Raw genomic sequence first — 27,828 nt, 5'->3', positions numbered from 1 at the left:
TCACATGTAAAATACAAAAACCCTGCAGACCTGCAAGCCAAAGGTTTTTAAACAGCTGTGGGGCATGATTTGTGTCCTTAATGTCAGTCGGCAGGGGACGGACGAATGAAGGAACGATGGCCAAATATACCAAGTTTAATCTAGACTTGAAGTTTTCGTGACCGCAGGGATCTATACTCTTTGGTTCTTTGGGTAAAGTCATGTATATACCTACGTGATTTTACCAAAAGAACCAAAGAGTATACCAAGTTTTATTCGGAAGGAAAACTATAGACTGATACCATTGTTGTACCCTGGGCAGGAAATAGATGGTTTGCGTCTGAGGAGTTTGGGTAATGAGGTAATTTTTTTACATTCTCAGGCAAGTCACACAGACTGATAAAAGTGTCACAAATCCTCGGCTGTTTGTTGATGTCTTGCTGCGAGGTCAACTGCACAGCAAGCAGAGACGTCACACAGTTGTCTGACTGCTTACTCTTTACACAAGCCCGTTTTCCAGTCCAACACAGCACTTTTGTTGGAAAGTTTTATAACAACGTCATCACATGCATACAGGGCTCTGAGAGCAGCAGGGGTGATGTTGAATTTTGGCTTAGGTCTGCTTCGGGTGATGTGAGTGTTACGGCTCGACAGTGATGGATTTGTTGGCAGCACACACAAATAGATGAATTCAGGGATTTGAGCTGTCTTGCTAGTGGAGCCCCATGTGAACACTTGAATTTAATCATAATTTAATTAATACCTTTGTTGGTCATGCAATCTCTTAATTTATGTTTGTCTCAGTCACAAGATGGATGCTCTATACTCGTATGAAGGTATTGCATGAAGACATATTGCAAATCGGCAAGCTTTTATCTCTCCAAATGAAGAAATTATTTATTCATTTGATCGTCAACAATTGTTTTGTGGGACATTTCATTTCAGGTGAATTTCAAAGACCATATTTGATCCATTGAACAGTTAAAATAATTGCTGAGCTTGAGCGTAGATTTAACGATACACAAAGCAAAGAAGGCACTAATCCCATCATGCCTTGCATGCATGTCACGTGATCACCACATTGCATTTACGAACGTGTCTAGTCCAACAGCTCGACAGAGCTGAATGTGGTCATAATTATTGTTTAGGCCATCAATACATTTTTTGTAAAAATGTGACCATCCCAACAGGCAGCAGTACTGTAGATTAGTTTCATCCTCATTATGACTCACCAGTAGAGTACAGTCATACTTTTTCACTGCTGCCTTATTTATGCCTCTGGGAGTCAATATATGGAGGGCTTAACTCTCTATATTACAGTCACCCCCAATAGCACTTGCCTATAGGCAACAATAATTCAAATCCAACTTCTATACGCGATGAGAAAACCCATTACAACCGGAAAATGCGTGCAGACTGAAAACAGATTTAACAACACACAAAGGTGTGCTCACAAACAGCAGAATGGCACAACAGCAGTGGGGCACTGCTATATTATTGGGCTCCTCAAATGTAAAGAGATATTTAATTTTGAAGGTGTGCCAGAATGCAATGGTAGAGTACTAAAATGCTGCTATCGTTATTAAAGAGGAAATGTCATTACAGTATTCCGTAATGCAATTGAAATTAATTGGAAAAGCCATCCCATGCGGACAATTTGCACTCTGCTCACAATATATATTTTGGAACGCAAGTTGAAAATACCAGCACTGCAGGTGAGCTGGAAATATGACGTATAAGATCAGTAACAAATGGTTCTAGGCAGCCGCTCAACAAATGCCACGGGGAATAGCAAAGCAATGAGCAGAAACTGTACACATAACGTTGAGACTAATAGGAGGCGTCCATTACATAAATTAAAGCAGTACTTTGCCGATGTATTGATGAAAAACCAAAGGCTATATCATCTTCTTACCAATGCAGAGAGAATAAAACCTCTCGAAGTCGGAATACTTAGGGGAAAAGTCTTTGCGGTGATGGGGGATGTCCAGCAAACTTTAAAAAATGTAAGTATATATTTACATTTTCATGTAATTACCACCTAAAGTATATAACTAACATGTAATACGTTATAAATTACGAAGTATTTACAAATTACTTCTGACCATCACTTCAATAAAAGAATCACATTTACTGTTAATTCGAACCCGAGTCACTCTCGCCAGAAAGTGCACGTGGAAGCAACGACCATGAGTCTATGGCTGAGGATAAGCACTACCGCATTCTCATTTTAGTGGGGAAAACGTTCAAACGTGCTAAAGCAGGAATTTTACAAGATAAAAAAATATCCTTATGGAACTTCAGCAGTCAGTGAAGTCTCATGCGGTCAACAAGGAATGGTACATTCTTGATTCTTTCGGTAAAGTCACGTAGAAGGGAAATAATAAAATAATAAAATCTAAAACAATAAAAATTCTCACGACGTTTCGACTGCAACACAAGCAATCATCATCAGGTGTGAAATAGACAGCAAGAAAATTTTGAAAAAAGTGGCGGTTTGTCCTAACGTCAGCACCACGAACAGCGATTTAGCAGTTGGTCAGATGGACGAGTCCATCTATGTTCGAAAAGGAATGGTACCCGAATGATTACGCCTCCTAATGATGTCTGCCGTGACTTCAACGTTCTCCTCTCATTCAACGTCTGACTGAACTCATTCGTGCCTCAGGGCTAGGCTAGATCTAAGTGAAAAACCAAAGTGCAGATGACATTGTGATTACAGTTAATAGACTGCTGCCAGTGGGGTACAATCACAAAAAAAGAAGAAAAGAAAAAACCTCACAATGGCCTTTTTGGGCAATGGCCTTTTTGGGCAATGGCCTTCGATGAGGAGGGTCGATGCCTGAAATATTAACAGTTCTAATACCTGGTTTAGATACATTGATTGCCCATATTTGAGCTAATAAGCATAGTAGTGCTTGCCAGTGCCATGGCACAGCAATTATATGCCTTGCTAACTCACCCAGCCTCCCCTAATACAGGCATTAGCTTGAAATTATGCACAGGAAAATTACGGTGGTAATTTTTCTTCTAATATAGCCTCATAAAATTACAAACCAATGCATTAATAAGCACAGCCTTTGCACGTACTACAAGTGCCACAATGTTTATTTTGTTGTACATGCAAAGTTAAATGCTTTGATATTCTGACTCAAAGAGATGCCAATGATGGATGGGAACCTCTGGAGAATTTGTGACAATCTTGCAGCATTATCCGCGACACAAATCCTATAAACACGAAAAAGGTCAGTGGCAGAAATATTTGCCCACCACATATGAGTACGAATTCAATGCTTTAAGGCAGTGCTATTGATGAACGTGCTGCCTTATAAAACATATTTCTCCCAATTATGTTCCAGTTGTACTAACTCCGTCATGTGAAGAGACTAAGCGTCGATTCAGACTTCTCACAGTGCAGTGCAACCCTTCGTGTTAGATAATTGCCCACAGAAGCAGATATCACGGGACTACCACTGAGATACCTTCAAGTGACCTGTTCCACAAAACAGGGGGCAGCACTTTCTCACACATCCTGCCGTTGAGAGTCATCGACACAACAGTCAAATTTATATTGTTTCATTCACAGAGGTGAAAATTAGCCAATAAAACTCACATTTTACGTGATTTTTTTTACATTAGTTTGTGACCAGAGTGAGACCATTAACATGGTGGATTTTAAAATAAAAATTGTGCTACAAAAAAGTGTCTGTCATCTTAAGGAAAAATTTCAGATTTCCGGTTCAAAGCAGGTAAGGTGAGGTCTTGTGAGTTGGAGTGGCCCGCCTGTTATATAAACACATGTCTAGTGTCTACATACAGTCTGTATGCATGCACTTGTATCTCTTTTCTACAAAAGCCACACACTCTACCACGAAAAAACTACAAAGGTAACAGACAATCTGAGGTCAAGACCTCTAGAAAAGGAAACCGCGGGCATTAATGGTTTCCAAGAAAATGTAATTTACTGACGTGTGTGTGTACATATATTCCCTGATATATAAAACAAATTGCAGCATGCTACAAAAGGCCATTGATAATTATCTGAATCGCTCATTAGTAGAGACAATTACTTGTAGGCAACACATTAATAATTATGACATTGAGAATAATTAGGGCTCAAGTAACTTATTTTGATCCAATATATAGCGAGATATGTCCCTGAATTACTATGATCACTCAATCAGAGATCATATTTCCACTGTTAAAAATAGTATTGCCTTTTTGAGAGCCAGTTGTTAAACAACCCATCAGGGGATGGGTTGTTAAAAAATACACACCTAATTTGTATTTCTTGGGCAAATGACATGAGTTTTAAGCTGTGATACTGAGGTGTACTTTTTTTTAGTGAATCATGATGTGTTACAATGTCACCACATCATGCCATTACTTTTGGGCGAATCTGATTAGGTGGCATAGACTATTGGGAGCAATTTTATTTTAGTAAGTAGTATGAGAAAACATTTCTCCTGAAGGCCAATAGGCTGATGGAACGAAAATGTATTTATTTGTATGTATGCATGTACCGCCAATACTCATTCTTCCCTATTATTCCAACAATTCTTATCAACAGAATTATTGAAAAATACAAGTACAGCACAGACACTAGGAGCCTTACCGCAATGTCGCCTGATTGGAGTCTCATGCCAGCCAAGGAACCTGTGCAAAGGGCCATGGCACATGATTAAGATGATACAATGCTCCTCTCTATATCACCATCTTCATCATCAGCACCGAAATCTTCATCATAGTAATAATGATACAGTAATACACCGATTTATGTCTCCCCTTTTACGTAATTTGACAAATACGTCGTCACTTTATTAATAACACCACCTGATTTGCGTCGCCTCAACCCACACTTACGTCGCTGACGGCATCATCCGTCCATTCTCACATCCGTCGCCTCGGCCTTCCCGTCGACCTACCCTGGAGATGAGCTACTTTGCGCCGCACATTAAGAAATGTACCGTACTAAATCTTGACTTAAAGCTTTCGTGACTGCAAGAATTCATATTCTTTGGGTCTTTCGGTAAAGTCACGTAGATGGTTCAAAGAAAATATTTTCTTTGAACCATTTTACTGTACTGTAGAGTACAATATACTATATACGTGCATTATTTTGTTGATTTGGAAAAATTGCTTTGATTTACATCGTATTGATATTCGTCACACCTTTTAGGAATGCATCCCCAACGTAAACCGGGGTATTACCTCATTTGTTTATTTTTACGCTGCAACTTTCACAAGAATCTCGTTACAAAAGAAAAACATAAACATAGCCTGTTGGGAACCCAAACAAAGCAAAAATATGACTTACAAGGGTACTTCAATCAATAAATAACTCAATAAATAACTCAATAAATAACTCAATAAATAACTCTGTGTATATGCTGCTAACGGGGACAAAGTACACTGCATTTTGGTTCCCATGTATCTAGACCCTTATATAAATCTAAACTACAATAGACCAAAATATTCATACTTTTTTTATGAAGCTATTTTACGAGGATGTTATGCTCATTACAAATATAGAAATTAACTAAAATATAACGACACTCTTGGTTGAGAGTCTCATCACTCTTGCAAAAAAAACTGTTCTAAGATTTCCATAAAAGTCTCATGAAGTTCTTGTAATTAATCCTCCCTTATTCATTGTGAAATGCTGTTATGTCGTTTTATTAATTGAACCCTCAAACATGGGGAGGATTTCTCCCTGCTCACTGGAATCCACTAATCCCCCAATCTAATCACACCCTCTGACCCTGGCAGCTGTGGGAATCTGAAAGGTCAATGGATTTTTTAAATCACCGCCTCAATGTGCCATGACACGGCAGTGGCCAAATTCCCAACCACCAATTTTATATCCTCCTCTAACCCCTCGTCACCTCTGAGCTATTTAAGCAAAATGACACGGAAATAAACCATTAGGTGAAAATTTATGATTAGGGTAAATGGCACTGAAATGAATTACAAAAACTGAAATAGAAGTTGTAGATATTTTCATGCATTCAGCAATAAACTAAAAAACATATTTTTCATAAAATCCAAAGAAATATTCTGAGGCTGTTAGACAAGGAATGGATTAAACTCATTAACATTTGTCCTCCAAGTGCTGTGCTGCACATAGTATCACCATGATTACAGTGTTTTTAAGCAACATGTTGTGATAGCAGTTCACGATATGCTATAGACTTTGCAAGTCCGATATATTTTGACTTGTTCACCAATTAAAATCACGTATTGCACTATCGCCAGCATAATTATATTGCCAGAATCTTTACCATCAACTTTACTACCAAGAAAATCATCATCAGCAACAGCACACCAGCAGTAATAGCAGGAGCCACATTTTCTATGTCATCTGCCGGAGCAAGCCATCTCTGCATTTGTGCCAATTACCTCAGGGTCTAAAAAAACTGTACTCATTATATCTGCAAGCCCCTCGATTTACATTTGGCACATCCTTTCTTTGTTACAATCCATCACCATCGTATTAAAAAACAAAGCGTGGCATTAAAAACCGACAAAGTTATTCAGAGAGCAGCTATTACAAGCATGTTCGATGTGTTAGGGCCAGAGAGGAGTTGGTAAGACAATAGAAGCTGCCACCACTGCCACTCCTCCACGCACCTGGGTTGTCACCGCTGAAAGCCACCACCTGGCAATTGGGAGAGAACCCATAGCGCTGCACCAGGTATGAAGACACCGGTCCCTGAAACATAAGAAAGGGAGATAGTCCAACAGGGCAATTGGCACAGTCTGCGCCTTTGAGATGGGCACAGCATTACACCCATGATTAGGTTAAATGCTTTTCCACTGGTATATCCGTGCTGCGCCAGTGCAGCCCCCCACAAAGAATGGGTGGTTTGTCACTGGCTATTTGCTGAACCAAGCCAGAACCATGGATACCGAGTAGAGTTTAAATACAGAGTAGGTGTAGCACAGGAAACATATAACTTATGCCCCATTTGTCTCACCCGACCTAGTCCGACCTAGCCCAAACATATGCCCAACAGCATGGTCAGATTATGGTTATATAAAACATTCTCTATATATAGGTATATATGTATATTTCACCAGTATATGTATATAAACAACATATATAGGTATATATAACCGGAAAATGCAAAAGGATGCCATAAGGAAATAGTTATATTGACAAAACAAAAAATCCAAAGTAATATTTTTGTAATGCAAAATAATGGAATAAAAGAAGGTTATGAAGCTTATATACTGATGAAAAAAGTGAATTTTAACAGTCGAAAATGAAATGTAATACAAAAATGAAAATTGTATGTAAGCTGATGACGACCGCTTGTGTTGCGATCTAAGAATCGTAGTTTTTGGTTATTTTGTTACTTTATTTGAACCTATCTATGTGACTTTACCGAAAGACCCAACGAATATGTGAGCTATATTTGAACACGACTTTTCAACCTATCTATAAATATATCCAGACTCGACATTGGCATATTTCTCCCTAACATATATACGCAAGAATGGAAAAGAACTGGGTGAGAAATACGACGCTTGGTTTAAGTCGTGGGAAATCATTTACAGTTAATGTTTGAAAGTTTTGCCTTAAAAGTACAAGCGAAGCAGTAATTAAAGCTGGGTTTAAAGAAATGGGAGAGAAAAGCACTATGAAATATGGTCAAATCCTTTTCAGAATAGCTGCTTGTGCACTGGCCGGGTGTAAAACATGCATTATACACTAGAATTTCAGCTGCATTGTGTGCCTTTTGTACATCTACGCATTTAGTTTTCACTCAAATTCCTCAGTGACATGGAACACGCGTTTCTCGCTGTGCAATAGATACCGCCGTGGCGCAGGTGGATACGTGTTCTTATTGCAAGCCAAGCACATTCACATCCAAAGACGCTCGTAATCAGACGCGTTGCAAGCAACTCTCGACAGCTGCACGTGCACATATACATTCATATAAATGCACTAGTGGAATTGCACACACAAGGCATAGTTTCAGATATCCTGTTTTTGAATATGTATTCAAAACGTTACTGCAAATTAATCATCCTAAAATGCTACTTGTGTACACATAAACATTGGGATAAATTTGCATCCCAAATTATCCTATAATTTATTGAGCTCTTTCCAAAAATAAATAAGGAACTGATATGAAATGATGAACTGAAAACCCCACGTCCCTCCACAAACACCCTTGCGACTCATTTGGGATTTTTCTGTATGTACAGAGCACTTTTATTACAATACTGTTATTACAACAAAATTCCGCACTCGCCTGACCAGTTTGTTTAAGTTTTATTGCTGTTATTCCCTGTGCTGCAACTGCAAATCCATGGATATTGCAACTAGCAGGGAAACATGCTTTCAGAAGCAAAGGAAGTCCAATACACCAAAATTAAGTATTTTACGAGCATCTGAAACTGACACGCATGCGCTGTCTAATAATGGCAGAATAAATGCGGCCGTCATTAAGGAGGCAGCAGCCAGGTGTCATGCACCATGCTGCTTTGTATGTGCCATGCTTAAAGCAGTGATCCTTCTTATTACTAAGGAGCATCGCTGTTCAAAGAACAATTTCCTGGACCTTTGTGCTAAAGGTTGTCCACACAAATGAATGTACAAGCAATGTTCCACCAACTATAAGTGAGTCATACCAGTGAACAGAAATAGAGCCACCCTATTATGGACTCAGGGTCATCCAGCTAACGAATGTTCTATCAGTGGAGAGCAGGAGTGTCTGCTAGAGGTGAGTCATAACCAATGAATATTATATTGTTGGCAGTCAATTGACCTTAACTTATGGTAGGGCATACCATTGATTGTGATACACAAAGAAAGCAGTGGCACTTCAAGGGGTCATATAATTTGTATTCATACTCTTTGGATCTTTCGGGAAAGTCACGTAGAAAAAAAAAATCACGACGTTTATATCGAAACACAAACAATCGTTTTCAGGTGAAAAAAAAACAGCAGGCGAACTGCTGAGGCAGGAGAAATATAGCGGGAGAGTTGCTGCAGCAACAGGTTATATAGGTTTGAGATGGGTGCAACCCATGGGTAAGTGGGCGGGGCTAGAGATGGAATTTGCATGTAAATATAAGATCGGAGAGCCAGATATACCTTACAACTACGGTGCTGAAGAGGCGGCCATTGTATTGCTAGAGATTAGCATGTCAATCTGTAATTTGCATGTAAATGTAAGATTGGAGTTACATTACCTTGTTAAATGTCTTTACATTAACAGGCTAAATGTTTCACTAACATAGCCGCTGCTCCCTTTTCCTCGATGTGGCGGTGGCTCTCGTTGTTTAATAGGCTGAATGTCTCACTAGCACGGCCACCATTGCGGTGGTTCTCTTGCGTTGACATGCTGGTCTCTCACAGTGCAGCGGCCAACGCCGCAGCTTTTTGTTGCCCACGAGGTGGCGTTGTGCCCGGTTCTCTGACACTGACATGCCAATCTTCTCATTAACACAGCCGCTGCTGCGGGAGCCGTCTCACATTGACATGCTAATCTCGAATCTCTAGCAATACAATGGCCGCCTCTTCAGCACCATAGTCGTGAGGTATATCAGGCTCTCCGATCTTATATTTACATGCAAATTCCATCTTGAGCCCCGCCCACTTACCCTTGGGTTGCACCCATCTCAAACCTATCATATAACCTCTTGCTGCAGCAGATCTCCCGCTATATTTCTCCTGCCTCAGCAGTTCGCCTGCTGTATTTTTTCACCTGAAGACGATTGCTTGTGTTGCGATCGAAACGTCGTGATTTTTATTTATTATTTTTCTACCTACGTAACTTTACCGAAAGACCAAAAGAGTATGAATTCCTGCAGTCACAAAAGCTTTAAGTCAACAATTTGTATTAAGTTTACGTGTGTAGTGGATTCAACTGAGTCGCAGATGTACTCTTTGGAGGCTACACATATTTATTAACACCAACACATTAACACAAAGTGGTTACTGCCCCTTTACCAGATAACCTATGGTGGTGGACCACCTGGCTAACTACGTAGTTACTGGGAGTAACTGCAACGGACAAGACCCTGGCTTGGATCCTCATTCACGTTTTGGTGACTTCTTCTTGGACATAGAATGTAGATCTTCAGATGACAACAGCAACGCTCAACCCCGGTCCCTGTGGGGACCCCAGTTTATATGCTGCTGGGTCGTGGCTGGCCCCGCCCTTGGCCACGACCACCTTCGAGAAACCTCTTGTCGTTTCTCAACCCTTCCCGTAGGATCTCACCCTCACACGTGACCACCCCCTAGCCCTCACCTGAGGCCCCTGTGTAGATCTTACTGGTCACATGCCTTCCAAGGTCAACCAGGGTGCCATGGCCTGGGGTAACCTCATCCCATGGCTGACACTCTCACACTCCCTCCTGTAGGAGTCGGCACTGCACGCCACGCGTGGTGCCACTGAGCGCTATCCCAGCGCTCACCGAGCCCCCTCTAGGGCTGGTACTGCACCCACCTAAGGGGTGTCCGCGATGACGATGCATCGCACGCCGTGCCTCGCTAGAGCCGGCATTACTCAGTGACATCCGCGATGTCACTACATGTGTAAGCGCGAGATAACGCAGGTCAGTAACTATCACACCAGGTTCCTCCCCTTACACCAAATTGAAGAATATGGTTGGTTTATCTTGCTAAGCGTCTTCTGGGACCTACACATGTTTTTAACACCTTACTTTTAAGAGGTATATTCATGTACCAGTTGCTCAAAAGACAATCCCAGCGGGGCATGTAAATAATGTAATATTCCAATCACTTTCACACAACAGCAGGTCAGCAAGAGCTGTTACCAGACATAAGCACCATGTGCTCATTAATATTTGTGATGTCGGGATTTGTACATCACATATATTAATAACATTACTGGATACAGGATAGCTATATTAATCAGACATAACCTAAACATTTCACCAAAGGGAGCATACCCGATAAACAACTATATGCTAAGCAATTGAGGATATCTGTTAGAGGGATACAAATTAAAAACACGTCAGAATGTGTGTACCTCAGGCAGTTCATTATGGTGGACCGGGTTCAAATTGATGAAATGAAGGTGGATGGGAGCAGTTTGAAGTTGTGCTTAAAGAAGACAGTTTTTAGTCAAGTTGAGACAATTAATTTTTGTTTAACACGTGACGCCTTCCCGGCACAAATCTGCCACTCAATGCACCATCAATGTACGTGACCAGGTCAGACAAATGGATCAGAATCATGGACATTGACTAATTGAACAAAATCTGAAAGGTACACAAAGCAGCATGGAGAGGTACATACTTGTAATTACACCTCAAAGACAGTAAAACAAAATGCGTGGATCAGGAAACAAACTAAAATCAGAAACATCACATTGACTATATTATTGGTTCTTTCGGTAAATATTCTTAGGTTTTTTCAGTAAAGTCACGTAGGTAAAAAAATTAAAATTAATAAAAGTAAAATCAAAATAAAATTAAATCACGACGTTTCGGAGGCAACACAAGCTTCCATCTTCAGGTGGAACAGTCACAGCACGATAGCTGTATCAAGTGAGAGAAATTCCAAGAAAACCGTATTTTTATATATACTGGTTGAGGGTGGGAGGAGCCAAGTTAGGCCCTGAATATTATTTTTGTGAGGTTCGGTGCGGCTGAAGCACGCTGTTAGGAAAGAGCCTTTGTTGTGTAAACTAGGTGCGGATGATGTAAAGGTGCATGTAAAAGGGACTGAGCCTTTTTGTTATGTAGAGATGATGCGGCTGAAATCGCTGCCAGGAAATGAATCTTTGTTGTGTAGAATGGTTGACTGAGCCTATTATTATGTAGAGGTGGTGCGGCTTAAATCGCAGCCAGGAAATTAGTCTTTGTTGTGTAGAATGGTTGACTGAGCCTATTGTTATGTAGAGGTGGTGTGGCTAAAATTGCTGCCAGGAATGCTCCAAATATGTGTAGTTAAATCTTTTTTGCATGGTTAATAACATCTTTCCAATGATTACTAAGTTTATACCCATCATCAGGGTTGAAATTATATCTGTGTTTGTATATTTGGATGGCCTCGTGTACAAACCTGTGATGGTAGCCAGGAGGCTTGCAGAGCACCTTAATCTCAGAAAAGACAATTTCATGAGAGCCCACAGCGTTGTAGCAATGATCGGCAACGGCGGAAGAATCAGTTTTGCCGTGTTTCAGATCTGCTTGTTGCTTGCAACACAAGCAGTCGAAACGTCGTGAGAATTTTTATTGTTTTATATTTGTATTATTTTATTATTTCCCTTCTACGTGACTTTACCGAAAGAACCAAGAATATGAATCCCTGCAGTCACGAAAGCTTTAAATACAAAATATCACATTGACTGTTAAGGATAAGTGATTGGGCTTGGTTAGGATATGGCAAGAAAGGATGATAACACCACTGGTCGAGACGTGATTGGTGCACCTATTGAGCTGTGCATGGTAGGCTACGGAGTTGTGCATTCACATCGCATAGATCAGTCGAGTACAAGGAAATCTGAGATGCGTTTGTCAACACATGAAGGTGTAAGACGCTACCCCAAACAATTGTAATACAGTACACATATAGTACACACAATTCTAGATTTGAAGCTTTCGTGACTGCAAGGATTCATACTCTTAGGTTTTTTCGGTAAAGTCACGTAGGCAAAAAAAGAAAAATATAATTAATAGAAAAATAATAGAAATAAAATAATAAATCACGACGTTTCGGAGGCAACACAAGCTTCCGTCTTCAAGCCATTGATTGATACACAGCAATTGAGCTGTGACGGTTCCACCTGAAGACTTGAAGACGAAAGCTTGTGTTGCCTCCGAAACGTCGTGATTTATTATTATTTTTCTATTTTTTTCTATAATTTTCTATTTTTTTTTACCTACGTGACTTTACCGAAAAAACCTAAGAGTATAGTACACATAGTTTAAATGCGTTTGTGCGCTCACAATTCTCAAGCTGTCCACTTATCTGCTGTGTGAAAGTTGAAAAACACACGCTCGAGGATGCCCCGTCATCCACTGCTTTGCCTGTGCTCTCTCTTGTTGTTATGTTACATTTATTTTACCAACAAACTAAATCGATTGTTCAATTCCGTCAGAAAATATTTTAGCCTTAATATATCTCATGAACCTCAGCCCTTTATCATGGTGGTCACTTGGATTAAACTGTGCAGTACAATTGATAAATGTTATCGAATTGTAAATATTACATTGTAAACATTTAGTTAATTGTGATTAAGACTTGAAGTGTTAATTAAATGTGTTTGGTGTTAATTATGTGTGCATGTAGTAATTGAGCATTCATGAATGACTTATTTCCATCATGCAGGGCATGCCCCATAACGAGAAAGTCCTTTCCCCAAATGAGTCCGGCTTCAATGGGTTTTACCATAAGCCCACTTCTCAACGATGTCTCCAGCGAGCTGGCTGACTTAATGTTGCAAAAGCCATTGATTGTGTGAGATGTTTTGTTTAGAAGCTATTAGTTACATAACCCTTATCTTTGGAGTCACTGATGAGCATTGTTTCCCGTTAACGCATCTAGGAAAATTTCAGCAACTGACCATATGATCCTATGAAAATCTACAAACGAAGATGCCTAATGGAATGACTGCATTTTGTAATGATGTTTTTTTTTTATCACGAGGAAGGCAACAATACACAGACATGCAAAGGGAGGTAGGAGGAAGAGGGTATAATATACAATGCCAAGTCACAGATCCTTAAGTAATTCTTATACACAGTCTGGACATACACACAGCAGCAAATCTGGGTTGCTAAAGTGTACATCCTGTGCATAGTTGTCAACCAATAACTAAGACCACGCGTTCAATCACAATACATGTATACCACGCACTGTGCACATCTTTTATCGGGCTTGCATATTTCTTTCACCCAAGAAAATATGATTTGATATTAGTCATTTGAAACTTAAAACATTTTGCTTGCAGATGCGAAAACCAGAGATATACTGCCAAGTCTAAAATCAGAAGTCTCCAATTGCTTAGCACAATTTAGATGCCAGACTTTCGTTGTGCTCATTTATCTCGAGGCCTACTTTTCAGCTTTATGTATTAAATCCTTCTATAATTTCCTGTTGTCTATTATCTAGAGTATATCTATATATATGCATATGGCAGTTATTGAAGATGAACGGGGATTATAGGAATTAAATATACATATGGGGTAGGTTTGGAGTGCTTTTGGAAAACTGAATCATGAACATAAATATACCAATATGCTGGAAGAGATTATTGTGATGATCGAGACTAAATAGCTGAGTGATAGCCAAAGGAGAGAACGTGTCCACGAAGATGCCCACCATGGATATGAAGTGATGAAATAAATGCAGAGATCACCGGTGTGATTTCCCGTCACCATGGCAATTGGAACAACTGCTTAATCATGCCACTGCTGGGAAAAGGAACTCCAATAGAAGGCGCTTTAGTGAGCCCATCTACAGCATATTTGGCCTACTCTGCAATGCTGGCCACAATCATAGAAGTGGGAATACCCACACTTTACCCCAACGGCAGAGCCAGTGGGGTGGGGGGTGGGGTGGCACGTGCCCCCCCAACGATCAGATCGAAATCCCTAATTGTGATCAGATCATTGCCACTGTGTAGCATATTATTACGTGACAGGGACTCTATGAGATAATAGGACAATAGTCTGAGTCCATAATTGGCAATAAGTAACAGCAAAGCAGTTATAAGTGACTCAGAATTGTGCGCAGTTGCGTATACAGTACACGACTTCCCTGAAGGCATTCACCTTCAGCGAGTGCGATGCCGATCACACACGGTTCGAATCCGTTCCTCGATCGATGGCTGCGCCATCGTCGCACACGCGTCGAATAAAAAGCAAGGGACAAGTCCTTACTTACTAACAACTCCTATCATTTTTCATTGCTGGAGGGGTTGCCCCCCCTACCTGAAAATCCTGGCTCCGCCATTGCTTTACCCCACCACACAAGAGCTGCCGATTGACTGTGGTGCATCCATTTATATTGCTTGGCGGACAGAGATGGGGCAAATAAAGAAACTTGCTTATTGTTTTAACTGCCCCTTCAGGAGATAGGAACTGGTGATATGTGAATTCCAAGTCGAGTGTGCTGACCATCACACCAATGGAACTAACTGGTAGAGGTTATACTAATTTATGCTGTGATCCATGATGAAATATATCGGTGAAGGTTTGGCTGTAAATAAAGGCAGGGGTGGTGACAGGGAGAGATGTATGTACCAGCACGGTGTGCGACGGCACAAGCTCCCCAAGCTTCTCAGCAAGGTTGGGAGCACACGCATCCAGGCAGCGCTGGGTCCAGCACTTCTTTCGAATGTCCAAAAGATTCATCCCCGAGCCTGCCAGCCCACACACACACACAGGTGCCCCACATGTGTCGTCAGCTACTGCAGCTTGCCAGTCAGGAGGGAGGCACGCTTAGCTACGTGCAGTGCGAAAGAAGTTCAACATACGTACATACATACGTTGCTAGCAACAGAACAAGTAAGCAGCCGGGTGTATCCCCATGAGGCTCAACACCTTACGGGTAACATTTGTAGAATGATGGACTCTTAAGAGCCTCTATTAAAAATCTTTATGAAACGAATATGCGCATGTGTGTTAGCGAACATCCGGCGAAATCACTCACAATGTGGTTGCGCAATTAGGTAATGGTGATACAGTAACTGTGTGGTTGGTGGTTATAAAAAATTAACCCGTAAAAACAAAGTTTTTCACTATAAATCCTTTATATGCGTGGCGGCTAGAGTCCTCTCGTCCTCTGGCTTGAGATGGCTGCCACCTATGGGTCAGATGAATGGCTGCCACCATTAAGCAATTGGTAATTAAATATAATTTATTTTTTCCTAAAAAGTGTAAAATTTTGGAATTTTCTTTTTCACGAAAATACATTGTCACGCATAACGAGTCTGTCTGCAAAATGTCGGCTCGATTGGATCACGGGAAGTGGGTTAAAAAACGACCGAAATATTTGCACGGTCGTAAGCAAGCAAGCAAGCAAGTGAACTTAATATAAAGGATTTAAAAATGGAAACATTCTGTGGGATACTTTAGTGGCGAGCTAAAAAAGGAGGCTAGATTTAAATCAACGGGGTTCAACTTAATTACTCAATACTCTTCACTGCCCTCCTCTTTGTTGTCACACAATTAACAGCCAAATTAACAAATATATTAAAGGAAATCAATTGACACACGTTCAACATGAAAATGGTCAAAGAAATGCTGCTATAAACAACATTTTTCCCACATCTCGTCTCGGCACATCCTGAATCTTTGGCAAAGAAAAAATAATGATAAAACCGAAAACGAATAAAGTATTGAATGTGTGTTACTCATTCATCCCAAGGCAACTTACAGCACAAGCATAATTAATATTTCCTTAAATACTGTATCCCCGGGGTTTAGAAGACAATATGTACATTTTAACATCTATTGGACACTCATATTACACTTGGATAATGTATTTTATCTGCAAGGTGCATTTGTTGATGGATTAAATGTAACTTCATTTGCACTACTAACCCAACCCCGTTACCAGTTTATTAATTTTAAAACACATACTGTATATTAGGAATGTAAATACTCATACATTATACCATATTTGATACCCCCCCCCCCCACTCATTTTATCCTCACACCGCGTGTTTATTAAAAGAGAATGGCCAACCCTGTAATATAAAAAAACGGCTCTGTAATTAAGGACGCATACGACCCGTAACGTCGGGCAGTACGATCTTGTTTATTGTCGAGAGTGTACCATGCATTATAAACGCGAATTGAGGAAATGATTACAATGTATATCTATTTCAACAGGTATGGGCCAATATATTGAATTGTACCAAGTACTTTTTTACTATTTATGTGTACGTTGTGCAAAGTAGGCCTGTAAATGATTCAATAAACTGTCCTGCTTTCATGCTTCAACATTTGATTCAAGAGTTGATTTGAAGCTTTCGTGACTGCAGGAATCCATACTCTTTGGTTCTTTCGGTAAAGTCACATAGGTAGAAAATAGAATAAATCACGACGTTTCGGGCGCAACACAAGCGTCCATCATCAGGTGGGAAAGCATGGTCTGCTGCTGAGGCAGACTGTTTTTAAAAGGTTTGAAATGGGTGTAGCTTAGTTACATGCTAATTTCTCACATTAACATCACTAGCCCCGGCCACCTCTTTATAACCCTTGAGCTACACCCATTTCAAACCTTTTAAAAACAGTCTGCCTCAGCAGCAGACCATGCTTTCCCACCTGATAATGGACGCTTGTGTTGCGCCCAAAACGTCGTGATTTATTTGATTTTATACCTACGTGACTTTACCGAAAGAACCAAAGAGTATTGATTCAAGAGTGTATTTATTTGAAGCATCGTGGTGCGTTATATGGCTTCTAGGTCTCACGGGTCAAGTGAAAGAATGACAAACAACATATACAGATTTAAAACAATTTAATCTGCCACGCATGATTTGTTGTACATATATCACATGAGAATTGTTTTTAACATATACATCTAAGCATAGTACATAATATGCAAACGCTAATGCAGCGAATGAGAGATTTACAAAAAAGCACAACTTATGAGGCAGTATAAATCAGATTAAATGTAAGTGCTTTCTTAATTTAATCACAATTGTGAAAATGTATGGAATCCGTAGGCATGGTGCAAAATGATATGCTAGCTGTCCACAGCGTTGATTCTGATTGTTTTTAGTTTTTTGTAAGATGACCATTTCATGGCGAATTGAGATGCCTATTGCAGACAATGTAATTGTAACAGTGTTATTTCTATAAAATGCCTTTAACAAAATCAGGCCCTGTTTCCCTGGCTCTATGCTCATCAACCGGGATTCATGGGCGTTGGTGAATGCCTATCGTCAGGTGGGCAAAAACTCAATCAACTATAATGGCATAAACGATCAGGCAATATTCTGTCTGATTTAGAATGTGATCATGAATACTATATATTTGGCCTGGTGGCACCATTGCTAAAGTGAGCTTGACTTACAATTAAAAATTCAAGTCGAGGCTACAGACCATTTCTTTTCTCTTCTGCCGATGACTTCCAGTATCTTCTCTAGGAAATTGTTTTCCATCACATCCTACCATACCTTCAACTTTATTTTCTGTCTCATTCTGCCCCCCAACCGCATCTCCTAATTTGTTTTGATATTTTTTCCCTTGGTTCCCCTTCTCTGCATGTCTCTCCCACGTGTAGAGATGTGGTCACATTTAGATGTTATATAAATGCAAATTGTCAAATTGTATGCATGCAGCAGGCATCGAAAAATATGTTTTATTTGGCCTCACATACACATAAGGTTAAAGGAACAATTGCAAGTCTTGAGCACAATTTAGGTACCCGTCAATATCTCGATAAGCATGGCTGCCGAGGCTATAAAAGCAATGTTTAAGGCTGAGAGATATCGTTTCAATAATGTCGTGTGAATGGGAGCTATAGCACATTTACAATGGATACTCAATCTCTCAGAAACCTCTTGTGCCCAAGGTGGTAAAAGGGCATGGCTGTTAGCACTTTTCCATATTCCTTAACCAATGTCAGAAGTCAAAAGTCAAAGACTTCCTTGAAGAGAGTCATGAGTCTCAGTGAGGCTTTCCTGGATAAATACGTATAATAATAATTACCTATTTAAACAAGCAAAGGTGTGTTGCTGATCTCCTCTGTTGGTGGATCTAAGCCAGTCATGGACACAACCTAATCCAAGAGCAGGGCCAGTCATTGCCTGGCAACCACTGCCAGTCTCTATTGGTGCTCATGTTATTGATGGCAGGGAGATGACAGGCTGAGTTGACCACCGAGGATTTGACCTTGCAATTGAACGTACGAGTCAGTGATATAACTAAAGCTACTGATCAAATATATAGACTAGACATGTCACAACGCATCTATTTATCAATTAAATGTATTCACAAAACAGTTAATGACAAGCATCAAATAATGCATGGGCAGTGAAAGGACAAAACTTTAATAAATGCAGCGAATTTGTTTTTTAAAATATACAGAGTAGATGGTGAACTCAAAACCGATTATCAATTCTGGACTCAAATTGCAACCCGATTTGTGTGATTAATTGAATGCCGTGGGGGTGGGTAAGGCTAAGTAGGGGTGGGGGGGTTGACTCATGGCATGCCGAATATTAACAAATAAACCAAAAAATTCTCCAAATGTGTGGTTTTTGAAGGCGTGGCTCACACCAACCACTCTATGAATAGGAAGTTACGTGGTTCAATCTGTGTGAAAACAAAAATCCCACTACAAAATGTATACTTGTTAGCTCACCTTCATGCTTAATTTTTTTTGTTAAACCATTCATAATTATTCACATTCCTTGCGCACAAAAGTGCTTGTACAGATGCGCAGTTCACAAAGTGATGCTACAAAATATAACTCGGCAAACTATTTCTGCTCTGTCTTGTATATCCCATGCTTTTAAAGTCACTTAAGTGCATCTTCTGCGTGTGTGAGTTGCACCTCCATGATTTCATTACAACAATAACTCCAGCAGGGCAAGCCCTTATGATCACACGTCATTTTATGGCACCAAACAAGACCAAGTATTGCTTGAAAAAAATACAAACGTATGCGGCTTTGGCTCAAAAGCACTTGACATGCGGTCAGGCAATGATTTCTTTCATAATTCATGCCCACTCTGGCCAATTTGATTAATGCTTGGCCAGGGCTCATATTCCTCGTGAGGCCAACAATAAAACAAAATAAAGCACTTATGTGCCCTTCCAAAACTCTATTCTTTAAGATGTGTTACATAGTGTAATATAATGGCAATTTTTATGGAATTATTACGGGGGAAAAAAATCTCTGGCAGGGGCTCAATTTTTTTCCTTTGTTGATTGTTATTGGCATATGAGTGAATAATAGAGGAGAGGATAGAGGGGGCAGGAGTATAGGGCACACAATGACGTAAAAGGGCACATGTTGGGTCACAAGGACACACACCGATGTATAAGGACACAGTGGGGAATAAAGGCACATATCTCATATCTGCTCACAAGGGAGCTTGCATGGCATATGCGCACGTTTTGACGATAGATCATTTCATGAGGACAAATATTGAATAGAAGAGCAGATATTTGTTCAATTGGCACCGTGGGTTTAAGGACAAGCATGGGCTCATGAGGGCATACATTTTGTATCAGGGCATGTCTGTGCATAACGGCACATCTCAATTGAATATAACAAGGTGAGATCCCATTGAGATTCACTACCTCTTTTGCAAGACGTCTCTGGCTTGTTGTGGGTATTTTTGAAGTGTTGTATATTGGTTGACATTTGAGCACAATAATGTACTAACACAAGCTTTTTTTTACTACTTTATAATGGGCTGTGTGCTCCAGCAGATGACAGAAAACATATATGACTGGACAGCTTTTGTAATGAAACCAGCCTGGATAACGACAAAGCTATCCAGACTGTAAGCCCCCAATGCCTGTACATAAGGTCAATTGTTGTGTAGAGAGGGACAAAGGCGGATGTGAACTGACAATGCAATCAGGTAAATTGGCAAGAGGGAGGAAAATGAATCATTAATTCATTGAATTCATCAATGCATCATCAGTGAACTTAATACCGAGCCAGGTGAGTGCCCATTGAGAAAAAGGTCTCTTTTGCTTGGCAATGCACTCACCATCACTGTAGTCAATCGTTGCATAGTCACCGAGGAAAAGGGATGCAGCAAAGCTGCTCACCAGTGAGATCCGCTGCAGGTTCAACAGAAAGGAAAGGCGAGTGGGTTACCACAATACATGTGTGTGGCTTCTCCACAGTGCAAGGCATGAATTGGGCTAGAAGAGTTGGTACGTGCAGAGGTCAAGAGCCCAGGCCCCCAGCCAAAGCATTATCTGCCCCAGCAAGCACAGCAAATGAGTGATAATGTCCTCTGACCTTAACCATGTGATAAGCTACTGGGATAAAAAAAAATGAACACTTGCGTGAGTGTGTGCGTGTGTGTTTTATAAATATGGCGGATTGTGAACAATCTAGTCCAGTATGCGAGTCTTCGCATGATGGACTGGAATTATCCAGCAATTCTGGGTAAAGCAATTTTAAATGTCTGTGATAATATGAAATCCAGTTTTTGCATAAGTCAATAATTATACGACACTGTAGAGTTGTGCAGGCATATCACCTTCTTTTTAAAGTCAGTCAAACAAGTAGTGGGGCAACGCTCTTCTCCATTGGCAACCTGGGCCAGTGGTAGAAATTGAAAATGTTGTGGTGGGGACATGTTTCCACATAGGATGACTATTGTTGACTTACTACAAATTGGAATTTATTTTACCGACCGCATACGGATGAATAGCTAAGTAGACCGAAATTAGTTTAATACCCTACCAAAGGTCCAACTAGAACCACATCGAGAGTATGTGTCCTTCAGCCAACTGCATTCCGTTATCGAAACATCTGACCCACTACGTTGAGTGACGCTCATCAGACACCACCACGCAGGAAATCTGTCACAGATTGTGACCTCGTTCATCACAGCTTGTCCGGAGCCCCCAAACCTTCTTTCCCAAAGAGCATTAGCCATCAAAATCTGAGTGAGGTTGAGAAGGGTTAATGGAGTGGGTAAGAGGTGTGCACAAGAGAAGAGTGGAACTCTGTGGATGTGAGGTGGAATGACGGGGGGGGGGGGGGGGGGTTCGGCAGGGAGTGCTCTTGGTAAAGGGTAAAGCATTCTGCACGTCCTTGTAATAAAGGTTTTTGAAATGCTGCACGGCCCAATCACTCGTGACAATCGTGTGACAACGGTTAGGTTTCCAGCTGGCCAAGAAGCCTTTGTGTTTTGCGTTTAGATTGCACTTTGATAGCATCAAAGCCACAGTGAGTAGGAGCTCAGGGTCATGTATGAAAAGATGACAAATGGTCTCCCCCACCCGGTGGGTAGCCATGCTGCTGCCTCACACTGTAATGTCATTTTTAAAGGCTTAAACATTAAAATAAAGACGTGTAAAACAGCGGTCCCTCCTTATTTCACAGTCTGCCGTTTCGATAATGTTATTTTAGAGGCCCCCATGGCGTGTCCGTCAAGCGGGTTGTTCAACCATTCTTCACCACACCAGTTATTGCGGCCTGATAAAGGGGGGGGGGGGCGTCTGAGGAGCAGGCCCAGTCCACTGATGTTGGCCATGGGTGGGAATTAAACCCAGGTCGACGGGTGCAGAGTGCAGCATGCTAACAACCACTGCCACACTGACCACTCACCCCCCCCCCCTAGCATTTTGATGTGTATAAAGCGTGATTGTCAATCAATTAGACAGGCTATTGATTATTATGACAGTTAACAAGTTGAGCTGTTGTTCACCCATTCAAAAAAACTGCAAATATATACTGCCTGTTAATTCAGATAGATCTTGCCAAGTGCCACGGTGAATTTCTAGCCTCACAAATGGATGTTTATGAGTTAAAAGCCTCATCGAAGGGCGACTTAGCCCAACGTCTCTCCATGTTGGCTAAACGAGGAACACTGCGTGGGAAATCAACAGAGGTCATCCGATAATAAGAATGGCTCTTGCCATAAGAATGTGAAAAATTCACCAGTGGCTGAAGAATATCAGTCTTGCATTGAAATTGTTACATGTCCACTGAAAAAATGGTATTTTGGACATTATTACAGGTGAGCTGTGGATGTTACTATAAATTCCCAGGGCAGGTCTAGTCGGCCCAGAATGAGCATCCACTGGTGTGCACATTATGCCGTACACATATGTACGCATGCCGCGGACGTGTTGGACGTGAAGAGCTGCGTAGCTTATGGACCCGAAGACCGACTGATTAAACTCGCATCACGCAATTGCAATCGCAAGATGACTCTGAAGCGCGATTAAATGATTCCGAGGTGCCATTTAAACGGCATCTCGGGTCACCCGTGATTGGCGTGCCGGCCTGACGCAGCTTCCTCCCGGCACTCACCTCTGTGTCCTCGTATGCCCTGGGCCAAGTGCGGTAAACCTTGGCGATCTGGTTCCCCGTGAATCGCTGAGGGAACAGAATGCGCGTTCCACGCGTCAAGGACAAATGAGCAACATGTCGTTGAATGTGAGGCATTTAGTTATTTATTTCACCAAACCCCCTCCTACCCCCCCGCCACCCACACACAATCCCTTCCCACTCCACTATTATGACCTTGCAAGCATAACACACACAAATGCATCTTTGCCCTGTGCTGCATGCGAGCGATAGAGATGCATAGTCGGGTTATAGAGAGCGGCTGAATGCTGAAAACATGCTTTTATATAGCTGTGCATAGAGCTAGATAGAAAAGGCAGTTGTCCATTCATACGCCTGTAGGTTTTCAGGTTATATTTCTAAGTGGGTCAAATCCAATCTGTAAATGACAAAAAACCCCATCATGACAGAACAACATTTGTAGGCTAGAATACCATGAGTCTCAAACAAAGCACGGAGTCTCTGTGCAGATTCAAATGCTGAATAAAATGACTATTGGAAAACATTACTAAACTTAATTTTGCGTTGAGGTTAATGTGACTGCTGTATATGCAGTGTTAACGTTGTTGTGTGAACAGTTTATGCATTTTCAAACTATTTCCATATTGCGCTTGATTTCAATTTAATTTGGCATATTTGGTAAATATGTTTGGATTGTGTTTATATTCAAATACAGTAGCTGCTGGATTGCCGATTTATTATGTTATCTGTACACTTTATATAAAATATTGCTTCAGGGAATCTGAGTGTGCAATTGGCTGTCAGGTGAAATTAGACACTCTCATGTTCCATCTGCAAGAGAAGGCCAAGACGTGTTAGCATGATATTCCAAACTGCGAAATTGAGAATAACTGCCACACAAACTTACTCAATAAAAATATTAAATATAACAACATAACTGTCGATATCCATGTGTAGTGACATAGAATTGGCCACATAGTAGCATAGCGCTGGCTGCTGGCAGGGAAGGGGATCTGCAGCTTACAGCAGCCCTGACTGACAGCAGGCCACGTGATAGACCAGAGAGGGATGTAGGGGAAAGGTTACGGAAGGGGCACATCGAAAACCCGCTAGTAGATTCCAGAAGGGGGGCGTGGCCGGGGAGGAGCCAGGCCACGCTGACGGAATAAGAAGGGCCCCGGGAGGGGACCTCGGGGCTGTCGTTTGGAGTGGGATCCCCGTTGTTGCTGTTGAAGATCGGCGCCATCGTTGCTGTCTCGGTTCAGCGCCGTCAGTGTCAGACGGCTAGCATTGTGTATAGGCTAGCAACTTACTTGAGTTGTGTATAAACGAGAGAGAGAAGAGTCTGTAGCAGCGTCGGGTGTGTATTGTGCAAAGGGTGCTCGATTTAATCAAAGAATTGCCTCCAAGAAATTCCGTCTCCAAGTCAGTCACGCATTTGTAAAAGAGAATGCATTTCAATGGAATGAAAATTAGTTGAGTTATGAATGAGTGATTGCAATGAAAGAAAATATTCATCCCAAAATTAAAGGATAATATTTGAATAGTTCATCGTAATAATTGCAGTTCATTCAAAGGACTGTTTGTATCATACAAGCACGACAAAACATCAATGATTTTCGCTAAATTTATACTCAATGCCATGACATACTTTATCGCTGGCCTTGCAGGTATAATGAAGAATTGCTCCACATATGCATCCAAACAATGGAACAGGAAGGAAATAATGAGTATATAATTAAATGAATTACATTGCTTACATTGTTTATATTGCCTACATACAAAACGCAATCATTTCCTTTACAAGTAGGTCAAGTAGTCAGCATGTCTAAAGGTCAACACATTCAGGAATAAGACCGGGGCCTTAAAAAGTAAAAAACATGCCATTTTTCTGACAATTACCCTTCTTTATAGCGCGCAGAGGCTGGAGAGACAGAATGGACAAGATTTTGGAGGCTGCACTTTACAGCAATGTACATGATGATAATGACACTTTAAACATGTTTCCTTATGAAAAGTTTTAAAATTTGCATTTGAATATTTACCTAACCAGACAAACCTTTCAATAACCAAAAATGTGTTATACATATGGTTTTGGTGATTGGGGTGTAATGCCTGACACTGTGTGTAACGCTGGGTAGTCTACCTGGATTTTCATGCAAATTTTTTTTTTCATAAAAGGCTTATTCAAATGTTAACTAATTATTAGTTTGTTACAAAAATAATAAATGTTCTCAAAAAATATACCAGCGCAGCTCTAGATAATAGCCAAGTGCACACCGGTTTTTGTAATTTGTCTTTGCGTTTTGCACACGATTACAGAATAATAATAAATAATCAATTCAGTTCATGTGTGTGTGACAATACTTAATTTTTTAGACACAGAATAGAAATTTTAATAAGTAGAATCACTTTTTATTTGTTTACATTCGTCTCCCCTTCCGATCCATAATAAATAGTAACTGTCTTCGAATTCACATCAATTCAGAATCCAGTAAGCTATTGTAACCGAGTACAAATTTATTTTGGTAAAAGCAACCTTCTGCTCACATTTTTTGCAAAAATTATTGAACACTGACCTGTCCTTCTGGTTTATGAAGTTATATTTGTTGTATTCACATCAATACGAAATCCAGTAAGTTGATACTTATAATACATTTCAGAATCCAATCGTGGTTGATGGTCTTCATTCCCAGAATTGATCTAGCACCATCTTATGTGATTTTTGCATTTACTTTTAAGCGAAGACAGTTTCCAACCATTCCTGCATTTGCTATCAATGTCAATAAGCCACAAGGACAAACTTCTGAGTATGTTGGATTTCATCTCAACGAACCTGTTTTTTTCCCATGGACAACTTGGTGTTACTTTGTCAAGATGAAAAAATGCAACCAACAGCAAAGTGCTGATTCAAAAAAATCTATCTCAAGGAAAACTTTTGGGAGATGATCATCAATTCACACCAAATGTGATATAGAAAAGTTTGATTAAATAAGTTCAATACAATAATTAAATTTGAGTTTTTTTCATTCAATATTTTTTTATGAACCCGTTATATGGTGGGTAGTTACACTCGTTAGTAAATTCACTAATTTGTACTAAAAGTAAAATGAAAAATGCTGTAAAAACATTGTATCATGGGGAGAACTGCACCCAATTCAGCATCATCGGGCGATTTGCCAGAATCGCCCGATGATGCTGGATGTAATTACCAACGAAGCGTCATACTCAAATTGTAAATGTTGTGGATTCACTCTTCAACACACCGGTATCTTCTTGTTTACATGATAAACCCCTTACTGATTGGCCTTGTCGGGTGGTGGGGGGTTTCGACACATTTATACTTACGCGATCTAACCCAAAAACCTTTATTATGAATGTGTCTAAACTAGTGAATTGCGTGTGATACCACTGACACGGTTTGGGTTTTGCAGTGGAAAAACAATCCGACGCATCCTGAGCCACGCCGAGCTGGATTGGTACGGCCCCGGTGCAGCTCGGTTTCATAGTGTAAAAAAGATATGTAAGATAAGTGGACCCATTACAGCCAGGCCAACCTCAGACACAGTCGTGATATTACAGGGTGATGCGGCAGCACGATGCTATTCACCTAAACAATGGATAATGGCTTCATGCAAAAATGATAACGGCAGGGTGTCTTTACTGCCAACCGAGAGGAAATAGAGACCTCGTCGTTTTGGCTGACTGGCTTTTAGTGAATATTTAGGATTATAGCTGAAAACGAGAGGTGGACAGATGGAGTTGGGTTGATGCTGTGGACATACCACCAAGCAGAAGGATGTAGTGAGTAGTTTCTGCCATATCAGTCTCACTGAAATACAATGAATGATTAGAGTTTGAATTCTTTTCAAGTTATTTCAGAAGTTAATATAATGCACTTCATGTAAAGCATTTTTATTAAGGTAGATAATTTTGAAATATTGTTTTGTTTGTACATCCAATGTTTTTAAAACAACTTTGAAACTCATAATAAAGCTTTTTGGGTCAGATCGCGTTATTTATAAATGTGTCGCAACCCTCCACCACCCGACATGGCCAATCAGTAGAAAATGTGTCACGTTGGTTCTTTCGGTAAAGTCACGTAGATAGAAAATTAATAGATCACGACATTTCGATCGCAACACAAGCAATCGCCATCAGGTGAGACAAACACAGCAGAAAAACTGCTGAGGCAATAACCCCCCCCCCTTTTTCGCCTCTGATCTCTGCACCTGATTGGGTTAAATCATGACGTCACCCTGCTGCTCTGGCAAATTGCCCGATGATGCTGGATGTAATTACCAGCGAAACATCGTATTCAAAAATTGTAAATGGTGTGGATTCACTCTTCAACACACCGGTGGGCTAAAGTAGTGAACTATTTGTCTTTTGTCAACATGACACATTTTTTACTGATTGACCGTGTCGGGTGGTGGAGGGTTGCGACACATTTATAAATAACGCGATCTCACCAAAATACTTTATTATGAATAATATTGGTCGTGAAAGCCTACGTGTTAAACTTTGAAACTCTAAACCAAATCACTACAAAACTTACCACACAGTTTACCGATACCAATGCCCATATCTGGAGTTTTTGGAAAGACCATGAAATGTATATCAACAAAAAGTTTTTTTTATGTAATGTTAAACAGCATACCAACCTAAGTTTGGTGCGTGCATTAGAAGCACATGAAATTGAGTACAAGTGCGTGCACCTTACAGTATGAGTTTGTCCATTTTTATGTACATTTAGATATTTCCGTGTGCACACCTTCCGTACAGTTTAAACCTCCAACCCTCTTCACAGACTGGTTAGCCAGCTTGTTTACATCCCTTCGGCGACTGCCGCAACCTTCGGGCTCGGCCTAAATCCCTTGCTTGCGAAGGTTAAT

The 27,828-nt window shown here is 40.6% G+C and overlaps 1 protein-coding gene across 3 annotated transcripts in view; it reads right to left on the bottom strand.

Moving 5' to 3' along the window:
- Positions 1-27,828, bottom strand: part of XYLB (xylulokinase) — a 168,111-nt gene that overhangs the window by 119,480 nt on the left and 20,803 nt on the right. For all 3 annotated transcript variants that reach the window (XM_078871467.1, XM_078871457.1, XM_078871474.1), the window contains exons 7-11: positions 22,937-23,002; positions 20,652-20,724; positions 15,214-15,332; positions 6,610-6,691; positions 4,595-4,635 (exon numbers count right to left, since the gene is read on the bottom strand). In XM_078871467.1, the coding sequence (XP_078727593.1) occupies positions 4,595-4,635; positions 6,610-6,691; positions 15,214-15,332; positions 20,652-20,724; positions 22,937-23,002 (381 nt within the window). The remainder of the gene's footprint in view (positions 1-4,594; positions 4,636-6,609; positions 6,692-15,213; positions 15,333-20,651; positions 20,725-22,936; positions 23,003-27,828) is intronic.

The sequence above is a fragment of the Lampetra fluviatilis genome, chromosome 2 (genome assembly GCF_964198595.1).
Source record: "Lampetra fluviatilis chromosome 2, kcLamFluv1.1, whole genome shotgun sequence".
Lineage (NCBI taxonomy): Eukaryota > Metazoa > Chordata > Hyperoartia > Petromyzontiformes > Petromyzontidae > Lampetra > Lampetra fluviatilis.
Note: the sequence above shows the minus strand (reverse complement) of the source record. Positions and strands in the feature narration are given on the sequence as shown.